At 36.1% G+C, this 13,015-nt stretch overlaps 1 protein-coding gene across 1 annotated transcript in view; it reads right to left on the reverse strand.

Moving 5' to 3' along the window:
- Positions 1–13,015, reverse strand: part of CACNA1D (calcium voltage-gated channel subunit alpha1 D) — a 200,442-nt gene that overhangs the window by 37,130 nt on the left and 150,297 nt on the right. The window contains exons 33-34 of the mRNA XM_050904926.1: positions 2,386–2,514; positions 1,576–1,641 (exon numbers count right to left, since the gene is read on the reverse strand). Coding sequence (XP_050760883.1) covers positions 1,576–1,641; positions 2,386–2,514 — 195 coding nt within the window. The remainder of the gene's footprint in view (positions 1–1,575; positions 1,642–2,385; positions 2,515–13,015) is intronic.

Genomic DNA, 13,015 nt, shown 5'->3' on the forward strand with positions numbered 1-13,015 from the left:
ATTTATCACATGTGCAAGATAATTCTTAATCACTTATTTTGGCATCTATAAACCATTATAATACTAACACATATTCCTGTATTTCAGGTGAGAAAATATTATTTGCTTTAAACTAGCACCTAGAGTCCTTTATTGATATTAAAGCCCTACTGCACTAAATATTGTACATACTGGTAGTGAGAAATAATTGCTGTCCTGAAAACCTTGAATCTAAATAGAGAAAAAGAGATGCAAAGATGGAAACCAAAGCACAGAGAGCCTTAGCATCCTGTCTCAGCCAGAGATGGAAATGAGTTCAGTTCTTCAAAATTAAATTGCAGTTCCTTGGCCACAAGACCATTCTTCTTCCCCAATATAATACATTTATATGCTCTTACAATACAGTGAAGGGTATTACTTAATTTAGAGAGATTAACACCATTATGCTCTGTATACATGCTGCTGGACTCTAAGGACATTAAGTTGCTTTTGGATAAATGATGAAGAGAAAGAATCAGGAAGCAAAACCACTCTCCACAGCATATTTCTTCTCATCCCACTTAATTAGGACCTCCCTTAGCGCTGATTAGAAGAACCTTACAACTTTGAGAACAAAAGAAAACATTTGTAAAGTTTTACAGAACACAGAGTTATCCTAAAGCCTTATGACAGGAAAACTGGTGGTTATTGGGGGGCAGGAGGAGGAAGAGAGAGAGAACTGCAGCCCAAATTCAGGATTCCTAACAGGAACTTCTGCCAAAGTGTTGATGGTCATCCAGCCATGCTCCTCAGGCACTAGATCTCATGTGTGGCACAGAGACTACCATGCAACTCAGACCACTCCCAATCACAGCTCCATGCTCAGTGCCTTTATCTGCTGCTTTCCTGCAGTCTATGCAGTCCCCTCTCAAACAGCTATCCCATCCTCCCACTACAAATGGCTCAGTAGTATGAATTTTAGGAACAGTTTCCTGACAGGCTTCTCCTATCTAGCTATCTCCAGTTATTAAGACTGGAGAACCTGTTCTGCCCTCATAGCACTGCTGCTGGTGTGAGGAGTGGCACCTTCATCCCAACGGCATATTTTTACATTTTAAGTTACCAAAATCCTTTCTGTGCTTGTACATCTTGTATACATATCCTACTTTTGATTAACCACAGGCTCAGCTGTGCCTAAATCTTTAGCTAGATTCTTTTCCTAGTTCTATTCTTTTCATATGGGAAAGACTTTAAAAAAAAGAAAGCTAGAGTTTTAATGCCTGATTCCCCAAAAAAGTCTATAGTAAAAAAAAAAAAAGCCATGCATTCTTTCATACATTTGTGCACAGGAATAAACTTCACAGTACATGAAAGAGGAGTGGCTCCTTTCTGCAAACCAAGATACTATAAGCTCACACCAAGCTCTTCTCTTGCATCTTTTTGGATTTTCTGACTACCAAAATCATAGCCAAAAAAAGATTTTTACATTACTCTGAGAGCTCTGCCTTATATATAGCACCACTATCAAAGAAATGTTTCAATAAGCACCTTCGCAAACAAGTCTCAGAGCAGCCAACACCGTACTTTTGTTTAATGCTAAAAAAATTCTGTAATTACCTGCATTCCAATGACAGCATAGATGAAGAACAGCATGGCTATCAGAAGGGCAACGTAAGGCAGAGCCTAGAAACAGGACAGGTGCATTGTCTTTTAATAATTTCACACCATAATTTCAATTTCCATTTACAAAAATAATTTCTCTGTACAACACAGGCTTTTCCAAGGTTTTTCTTCCTATGCAAGTGCTTAAAATGTTATTACCTGTCACTCTTAATATTCTGCTGCATACAATGAACACAAGCTTCATTATATCTTAAATCACTTCTGCCAGCAATCCAGGGGGAAGAATCATCTTTAGCAGTTTTTAATTTTATTTTCATTACTGACTCTGACAACACAAAGATACTTCCTTCTATACAGTTATAGAGTTCCATTAACTTCACATTCATCAGAGTTTTCAGGAGCAAAGATTCAAATATCTGTTTGTTACACTTATGAAATCAGTTTTATATTAAAAAATAGATTAAATTCCTCTTTTGTAGTCATCTAATAAAATATATGGAAGTATGAGACCTGTGTGTGTCAAACCTATCCTATCCCTTTTAGATATACCAAATATTTTTTTATGAAGTACCGTAGAAATCTCATGGTAACAGCTAATATTAAACGACAAGGCATGACCCTTGGACTCACTGAAGTAACTGGTGAAGTTTATTTTGGCATTAGTATGCAAATATACTTAAATGTCATTATTAATAGCATGAACTTCAAAAGAAATGTTTTTTGCACTCTACAGGGTATTGCTTTATAAAATTTGGTGTATAAATGGTTGTAATTATAAAGCAAATTTAAATAAATTTTGCTAACCTGAAATGACTTAATAAATGTCCACAGTAAAGTTCTGATCCCTTCTCCTCTGCTAAGCAGCTTCACCAACCTCATCACCCGGAAGAGACGGAAAAAAGTGATGGAGATTCTAGCGCTGTCTTCAGAGTTCTGAAGAGCATCATGGAGAAGTCAAACCAAATACAAATTCAAACATGCAACACTTCCAGAAAAACAACATCAAATGCAAAGGTGGAAGAGGTAAGATTTGAAAATGTATCTTGAGGGCCTTTTCACCTTGATAAGCATGATATGAAAGGAAAAATTACATGCTAAAAACACAGGACCTGTAGAAATGCTTCACACATCACATGCATTTCCAAGTTTTCTGGTTTGTTAATAAGGATCATATTGGGTTTGTTTGTAGTAGACTTCAATAGTACATTGACAATGAATGCAAACCACTGCATAACACCTTTGTAGTAAGACAGTTATGAAAAATACAGAAAAAAATTGGTGGAAAATAGACATGGTAAAAAGAATAAACTCAAGTAGAGGTAAAACCACTGGGGTCAGTTTACTAATCTTACCCCAGACTCATCAGTTGTGACTGTTTCAGTTGGCTTTGGCTTTAAGAAATTAAGAACATTAAATATTAAAATCAAATAAAAGATCAAAAAAATCAGCTTAACCATAAACAGAAGGAAGGACATTTTTCATTTCTAAATGTAAATGAACATCTTTCAACTCAATATACTTCCTGAACAAAACAGTAATATCCTTATTAAAACCTTCACGTTAGCATTTCATGTTGGCTGATTCATACTGAAGCATTGTTGACTGACTCATACTAAAATCTGCTAGTATAAAATGTGTTTAAAAGACTCAATGGAAAGTAAATACAAAATAAAATATCTGCTCCTACGTAAGCCAAACAAAATTAGTCATCGACTTCCACAGGTTGTATGACATTGTAGCAGTAAGCCTAAGTAAAACTCAAGAACAAAGCTTTGGGGTCAAACTAGCCTTTCAAGGTCCCTTTTCTGCCGTGCTCTTTTTGAAGATTAATGACTCCATCACTGGAATCTAACCATATTCAAGTAATTGTGGTTTATATCACATCAGGAGCTCCCTTAAAGCAAAGTAATTCACTTGCGTTAACTCAGTGATGAACATTGGGTTTTGCAGTGCGTAACAAGGACAGGTTTTCGCTCTGCCAAAGTGATAGACAAACATTTTTAGCACAATGACACGAAGGCTAGCCCTCCCACAGAGGTACAAATACTTGTACTCTCTCACCATCCACAAAGTACTCATATACCTGAGCTGATGTAACAGGATCAGGCATGGAGAAAGGGCTTCAGGATTTGATTGACCCTTTTGGAACAGATCTGTACAACCCCCAGGAGCTACAGGGAGGAGAGGCACACACCAACTTCTTGTTCACAGAGCCAAACTCTTATGTCCTGTGAAGAAGAAACTCACTTCTCTCTTTATAATGCCTCTGTCTGTCTTTGGAGAAACTGTCTCGATATCCTAAATGGTCAGACACTTAGCAAAGCAGCTAGCAAAGCTTAAAGGACCAACTGTCTATGCTTGCTTGTGCCCTGACAGATTCACAGCAGCTTCTGCCAAATCTGAATGGAAGCATCTTTAGAAACATGTACAGCACTAGAACAAATGGATTCTGGATGTTAGATCCAAGTGATGGGTCTTACTCTCTTGCCTAAAATATCCTCCTTTTAAAGGGGCACCTTTCAACAATTATTGTCACATATAGCGGCAATAACCATGATGCCTCCTCAGTGCTGCTTCCAACACATTGTGGATGCATCAGACACACTTTCAATGCCATGCTTCACTGAGTAAAATCTCAAGTATTGCTGTTACCTAAGATAAAACTTGGGGACAAGGAAGGGAAAAGAGAGGAGCTGATTCTGTTGAAAATACTGGCAGTATCTTATACAAACATACTATGGTAAAAAAACAAGAATAGGTAGTACTTTGTTAAAGTCAGATCATTAGCGGTATTTATTAAAATACTAATTGTTTTGTCTATTACTTTTTTGCAAAACATATATAATACAAAGGTATCAAGGGGAAAATGAGGTAAAAATAACTGTTTGTTCATCTATGTGCAATCTACATATTTATACATTACTGCCCTGCCAGGATATCAGTATTTTCTGAAACAGTTTTAAAACTGTTTAAGGGATTATTACTAAATTGATGCATTAATATTAACCAAACCCCAGATCTCCTCATTAGACTTCAGTAAGCAGAGTATTTGTAAAATCAGCTGTAACATCTAAGCTTTGTAAGCACTTATATGAAATACACAAAAAACATGCTGCCAATGAAAGACAGTTGCTGCATTAGAAACTCCCTGCGTATTTCAATAATTTGAAATAAAACCATCAAAGTATAGATTAAGGAGAAATTCATAATCGCAAACATCATAAATTCCAAAATATCACAAAACACGAAAACAATTTTGCAAAGCTGTCTACCTACATCAATCACAAACCTGTACTATTGTACACAGACCCACATTGCTATTGACTTTTTGGTACAGAAAAAAATTCCCTTTTATCTGAAACTTTTAAAGAAAAAGGATTTCATTATACCTTGTGCAGACAAAGCCTAAAATTTCGTATTAATCTCTGGTGACTGACTCATGCTGAGCTTGATACTGTCTTCCTCAGTGAGCAAATTACTTAATTAGCATTCAATATTTTGCAGCATCAAAAATTAAATGAAGTATTTGACAGATACAGAACAGATTAAATTACAGTATCATCACAAACTGACAATTAAAAAAAAAAAAAAGTAGTAAAATGCTGGCTTTTGCATTTGGGAGTTTTTCCCACTACCTTTTATAGGAGAACGATTGGGCCCCAAATAAGCTAGGAACAGTGTTAGGATAGCAATATGTAATGGGATAGATAAGAACAGGAAAAGGATACTTTAGTCCTACAGATTTTTATTTAATTGCTTTCCAAAAGAAAAAATAATGAGGAGTATGCATTATGATTTGGTTACGAAAAAACCCTCACAAAAGGAAAAGTCAGTAAAAAACCCTTTTTCTACATATAACTATCTTAATAATCACTTAACTCTCACTCTTGAAAATGCAGCCAGAGATCAGATTACCAAAACTATCTGAACAGTTCTACTGCAGGTGCTCAGGAACGATGAGTGCAAAATCCCTCAACTTTTTTTTTTGTCTGAAGGGGACTGAACATATTTGCGTATGCACATTTGCGTGTGCACAGGACTGTGTAACGCAAACTCCTCTCATAAATCACTCTCAGCTTCTTTGGACTAAGCAGTCCTAATTGCCTGTTTCTGATGGCTGATCTGCTGCTGCTGGGAAGTGTTAGGGATTATAAATTATGGACACTGGAAAGAGCAGGCCAGGAATGAAAAAGGAAAACACCCTGTTCACAAAAAGTAAATTGTACAAAAATACCAAGGTGGAGACAGACAGATGCTAGAAATAAACACAATGAAAACGAACTCCTGATACCAGAGGATTTTTTTTCTACTGGAGCCGAAAATATTCAACTTCTGCCCATCATTGGCCAAGTGTTTTGGGTACTGACATTTGAAAGTGAATGTATCTAATTTTTTACCCTCTCTGGCATTTCCCTCTGATAATAGAGCAGCTTGGTTTATATTATTAATACTAATTATAATGAAGCTAATATAGTGATATACCACAAAGAAAACATTATTCATACTTATTTATAAAGGAAATGCTCATCTAAGAGACAAAGTTAGTTAACGTTTATGTATGTCCATCCAGCATGAAGTAATACTAAGATCTGGGAAACTAAGATTAAGATAACACAATCTTCAGTAACAATAACAGACACACAGACAATAACAGAGAACATCTGCTTCCTACAGATAAGGAAAAAACATACTACCCAAACACATAATCCTGTTTGCAACTTCAGTAATATTACTTAACACGTACACACATAAGTAGGTGGCACATTATGTATATGTAGGGAAAGCATTAGAATAGACTTGAGACTGGGGGGGGCGGGCAGGTTCAGCAGAGAGTGTCTGCTTGGATGATGGTTGCTGACAAGAATGCAAATAAAAATATTTCCTGCAGTCAGGCAATCTACCTACAACCTCCTCTTTCCCCTCACCTTCCACCAATCATTCCAATACTACTCGTGTCCCAAACACTTCAGGACTGGCTGGTCATCATCATGACTTTTTTTTGTCCCCCATGAGACTATGTGATTCCTAAGACGACAGATGTGTTTCTGGGATCACTGCTAGAAGTCTGGTAATGGGCACAGCTAGAATAAATGAACAGCTTCTGCTTTCACTGCTTGGCTAACAGATGCACTGCAATGAGGTAAATGAGGACAGAGACTGGCTTAATTAGTCTACCTTTTCTGTCAGCCATGTGCCAGCTACACGGAGAGCCTAGTTCAGCAAAGCACTTCATAACTATGTAATTTTAAGCCAATTCTTAAATACTTCAAATAGGCAGTAACATTGATTACGAAAAAAGAAAAATCGTAAGTTCAACACAGCAGCTTTCTTCCCCAAACAATCCCAACCCTCAAAAAAGATTAACCAATGATCAACCTAAATTTCTGACTCACTGATTAAAATGTTTGCAACCTGCTACCCATTTCGGTCAAGTATTTATTGCTGCTTATGAAAAATTTAGCACATTTCCTAAACAGTAATTCCTCATTACACTCTTCATATTGCAACAAAAGTTCAAAATAAACATCCTAACTGAGAAAAGCTTCAATGTCAAAACTGTGAACAGTGTGAAACAGATTGCATCATGCATTGGAAGTAAACTGTAGCTCTGCATTTAAGAAAAAATAAACTTGGTGAAAACGAGTGGATATTAGTATACGGTGTTGGTCAAATGCTTCTTTTTTACAGATTGTGCCAAAGGATACAAGAGTATGCCAAAACAAATGAACACATAATGATGATGTAATCATGATTACAAATATAGAAGGAAACATCTGAATGACAAATACATATGATGACAATAACATATATAGGAAAGCATTCAGGTTGCCAAAATATCTTCAGAAATGTGTAGTGTATGTGTGTCTCTATGCACGTATGTATATACATATACGATATGTATAGAGAATAATTACTGGAATTCAAATGTGTGAGCAAGTAATTATCTTCATAGTCTTATCAGTGCTCTCTATATTCCCTGTTCAACATGAACCAAATGCCCATATACATAATTTAGTAAAAATTTTGAATCACTGTGAAGAACCCCAGAGTAGATTAAAAAAGTATCTTTTCCCTTGTAAAAGATGTATTTAAAACTCTTAAGTTCGTAACATGTTGATGGCATAGGGTATTATTATGATAACTAATAAATATTCAGTTGTGCAATAAAGTAAATTATTAGTATTAACACCTTCATGAAAGCAGCTCAGAAATTTACTTCTATTTCCAAATTAAATATTGCAACACAGTATAGATTTCATATTGCAATACAACTTCATACTAATGAAAACAAAGCCATATGAGAAGGTATTTTTCTGACCTATCCTTAAGCCTAAAGAGATACATTTGCAAAAGTCTACAAAATGTATTAACAGTATTCAAAAATATCAATTACTAGCAACAAAACATAAGTTCTAACATATGATACTGATGCATAAAGTGGGATTCAAACTGAATTGCAGTGCTTTTGTTCAAAATTGGAATCCAGAATCTCTTACAGGAGGCAGATATAAGGTTTTTACTCCACTCCTCTGCACAAGCAAGATCAGCTGTCCCACCAGTTACTGGGTGAGTGGGCAACCATACAAAAATAAGCACCAGCCCTCCCAGTACACACTCCACTAGCAGTCTAGCAAACGAAAAGAGCATCCCACTGTTCGCAAGTCAACATTATGCACTGCGTAGTGCTGAAATGGTAATAATGGTGCTCCTTCTTGCGAAATGGCAGACTACCCAATTCTGGTTTTGTGAGAGACTGTTTTGATGTATGACATTACTACTAACCACTGTTAGTTGTTACGGTAGTGTAAGCATTGAATAAGCCTCACGTGTTTACAGTGGTGATTCAAGACAAATAGGTTTTCCTGAGGGGCTCAGCAGGAAGATATCAGTGCTGTTCCTTTAAGCCCTATTTCAGCAAAGAACTTGAATTTTACTTAATTTCAAGCATAAAATTAGTCCCATAGGCACTGCATCAAACATTTGCACAAAAGAAGAGGCAAGTGAACTCTCCATTATTTTCTCGACATTTTGGCAGCACATGAATGGTAAAAGAAACTTAAACAAAAAACTGTGAATTAAAACCTTTGTAACTACTACTGTAACAACGTGATCATGCCTCTAAGTCATCCAGTGCTGGTCATCCAAATGGTTTCTGAGCTGACAAATAACATAATTTCTCTTCAGTCAGGCCAGACTGAAACTTGTCTGTTATTTCCATTTAAGAACTTACTCATTTATTCAGAATTTATTTCCAATTTATCTCTCATTGTCTTAAGTTATATATGTCCATCTCCCAGAATGGACTGACCACATCTTGTGTCTCACAATCACTCCTCTGCTTTTTTAATTGAAAAGGAACCATTTTTATGACCACGTAAGATCTTGCGTGTCACGTGAAATTTTTTGAAAACAAAAGGTCACAAAACCCAAAAGTAGTTATATAGGTTTTAGTAGTGTTTTTAATTTTTTTTATTGCTATACCATATATATATATTTACTTATATATACTTGCCTCTAAAAATTTCTAAAAATAAAACGAACATGAAAACCAATTAGGTTCATAAAAGAAGAATCGGTTAAAGGAAGGGATATTAAATTAAAGGGAGAGTAAATTAAAAAAAAACAATCATAGAAAATAGTGTATTGCCAAAATATATGTTGCTCTGAGGTGGTTCATTTCTGGAGTTGGTCACTGATCCAGTCCTTGAGGATGCTGAGCAGTCCTGTAAATTGCTGAACACATTAAACACTGATTTCCACGGGCACCAAAAATATTCAAAACACAGTAATTTCCTGGATTATATGTGAATGGGAGGTTACTGGATCAGAAGAATCAGCCTCAGGGCACCATACACATTATTATAAAACGTTAAAAAAAAATAAGAAAAGGAACAACAAAATAAAGAGATGACATTTAATTTCCAGAATTTAATACTGAAATCAAGGTGATATGTAACTAGAAAGTCCAACCCACTCTCTTGAAAAAAATGGATCAGATACAAACATGTTATATACTAGAAGAACTTGCTGGCCTTTGGAATTAGTCTAAATGTACACAGCTAGACTATCAGAAGGATGCCGAGTTGTTTCCACAGCATGAGGCAATTATATATGCAAACCTATAAGAATGTTTAGTTCATCTTGAGTACATTATTTTAGGTATTTACATTCTTTCAAGTCTTCTTTTATATCGATCAATTAAGATGGCTGTACTCGTGCAGTTATAACTGCAACAAGATCTGATTTTACATTAGTGCTAGCAATTTACACTGTTTCAGATCACTCCTCAAACAAGGCTGAGCTTCCTCAGTTTAAGAAGTTTCTATAGTGGGAATTTTCACAGGTACCATTTCAATTGTGCTTGAAATCCCATTGAGAACAAAGTCTTGTTAGCATCTTAGCAGAGCTGTAGATTTCCCAGGATCACTGTCAGTGTTAGATAAAAAGTACAGGTGGAATGGCACAATTCAGAATGCCGAAAAAATATTAAGAAAAAGATTCTAAGAAACTGAATTTGGATTATAGAAATTTACACAAAACTAACAAATTAGGAATAATTCAGTAGAATCAAAACAATGAATGTAATAAAAATCTAAGAAATTTCCCTGGAGTCTCTGCAGTATTCACTGTTTCATGTTGAAAATGGGAAATCAAGCCCAGAAATATTTTGAAACTGTAATACGTTAATGACTTGCACAAACAAAGCACAAAAAAGTGGAAAAGACCAGAAACAGACAATACTTAGTACACAAATACTCTGCTGAGCAGTACTAGAAGACATCAAAGATGAGCCTTTTTTCTCTAATGAGTGTAGCATGAAAAACTAAGAAATTACAGTGCTAGTTCTTGACTGTGGTGCATACTTTTCCTGAAGATCACTACTTGATCTCCAGAATATTTTCAAGACTACTGTGTGAATTACTAAAATGACAGTGTTCTTCACAGCTGAAAGCTCAGCAGTGATCAGTTACAAGTAATGCTGTCAAATTAACACTGTCCATACAGTGTTAAATACGGGGTTAAATACAGGGACATCTTCTATGGTCACGGAAGTACATTTGAGCTATTTTTCAGTCTCTTCATGATCAAGTACATTTTGCAGTTATTAAGGAAAGCTATTCTAAATGATTGGTCTTTTTACTCTCTTTAGATATTATGCTCATCTACATGAGTACTACTGTGAATGGAAATAGCGGGTAAATTGGAAATACTTGAGCTGAAAGTCTAAATCCAAACTTTTCGGGGGGGGTGGGGGGGAGAAAAACCAGAACCAAACAAGCAAAAAAAACCAACCCCAAAACAAATTAGAGGCAGCTTTTAAAAATCTGCTCCATGAACTGTAATTATACTTTGAGAAATGTCTCAATGGGACAATGCTGTGCTGTTCTGTGCAAGTTCTGTGCTGACTGACCCTCCCTGCCAGCTCAGGTTCCTTCAGTTCACAGATAGAAAGATCCATTGCTCGCTGAGAACTGGAGCAAAATCACTCTGAAATCTAAGGGTCAGGCTAAGGTCCTTCTGCTCCCACGTTATCACATCACTCCTCCATTGTTCTTTCCCGTAATGCAGTCAGTCGTGAGATTCTCATAGTTGAACATAAAATCAGGACAGAATTTTAAGGTGAATCAGCCTTAAAATTATTTTGATTGTGTTTACTCTTTGAGATGGCAGTGTAGAATTTGCAGCTTTATAAAGAAATTTGAAGTCTTTAATGAGGACTAATAGACTCTGTGTATGCTTGAAGATATTCTGCCATCTTAAAAAAAAAAGATAAAAGAATACATTTGTTTTCTATATTTGATTGAAATGCATTTATAATAGGTATTACTATGCTTACCAAATAGACTACAACCAAAGAAGATTAAAAACTATGTACATCACTGTTTCTCAACAGTGGCTACTGCCACAAATTGATGTTGTCTGTGCCAATGCTAATATACTCTGAAGGGAGACCTGTATGGGCACAGTATAAGTGTTTCCTTTGGCAGCAGCCTTATCCACTCATTTCTGCCCTACCATGGCCCACACTTTTGCCAATACTTTGTGCTCAGCACCTCATCCAGCCAACTGTGAAGTCCTCAAACTCTTGTGGAAGCACAGCTCACATAGCTATGGGGGTAAGAAGGGCTGTGGGTGAAGGCTGCTTAAGCTCACGGAGATGCCAAAAGAAATCCTCATCAAACCATGGCCTCAATCAAGACCAGCCTGACAAATCCAAGCTCCTAGCAGGTGGTCTGCTGATCTGAACAATGCATTGAAAGCCAAATACTGCCTTCTAGACAGATCTTACTTGAGAATCATGCATTGGGGTTTTTTTCCTCATCCTGGAATGCCTGGAACAGATCACAGGTTTTTTTCAAATACAATTTCTATTCCATGTTCCTGGGCAACTTTATTATCATGGTATTCACAGTTCCAAAATCAAGGTACTGTCTAAATGGAGTAAAGGGTATCATTTCTGCTATTGACTGGAGGAATGTGATCCTAAGAACTGGGTTCCTGACATGAACCACTCTGGAAAATAAATTTTAAAATGTGTTTTCTCTGAAAAACTGTTTCAATTAAATGGCAATGATAGCCACAGGATGGATTTGCTTCCCCAAAATATGATCGAGATATTGCAACTTAAATATTCACCACTGAAGGGTATTTATTCAAATGTAAAAGTATTTTGAAAGATGATGCTTATTAAATATCCCTACTGAAAAGAAACCATTTGGGTAAGTAATAAAATCCACTGGGGCAAAAAAAAAAGACGTCTAGCAAGTAGCTTACTAAAACAAATTTAAGAGAAAAGGAATGTTATTAGCCAGCTCATAAACTGTGACCGCTGTAGAAGAACATGCAAGCTAAGTATCTTCAAAGAATACCAAGCAACTATTTATATCTACAGCTTTCTCTGATTAATCTGTTCTTTGATACAGGGAAAATATGTGAATGTTGAGGATCTCCTGCATCTTGGGTATTTCTGGATAACTTAGTTCTCAGAATGATAAATAGGTAAGATCTTCACCAGGTGGAATATGCTAACCTCACCTACTGAGTCTGTGTGCTCCCTGAGCATTTTCAGTGGCTGGGTTGGATCCAAGTCTCACCTTCTTCAGTCTCCCTTTTTGAGGTCTCAAGAAGCATTAGAGGGAAGAGGCACTTTCCTCTGAAATTTTATTTTGACTAGTTAAACAAAGAAATATGTAAGTATGGGAAGCACTTGCATATCTACTACAGAACTGGTACGTATTTTGTTATCTTTCATTTATCATTTTTGTGATACGGCTTTCCTTGTTAAAACCAGCAAGTCAGATAGAAAACAGGCAAAAATCATTATTTCCCTATTTTTTTTCTTGGAAAGGGATCTTTCTGTTGTCCAAACACCTATATGCGTAACGGCCATCAGTGAAAATTTTGGTGAAAAGATGGAGTTTTCCAAGTACTT

The sequence above is a fragment of the Gymnogyps californianus genome, chromosome 13 (assembly GCF_018139145.2).
Source record: "Gymnogyps californianus isolate 813 chromosome 13, ASM1813914v2, whole genome shotgun sequence".
NCBI classification, from domain to species: domain Eukaryota; kingdom Metazoa; phylum Chordata; class Aves; order Accipitriformes; family Cathartidae; genus Gymnogyps; species Gymnogyps californianus.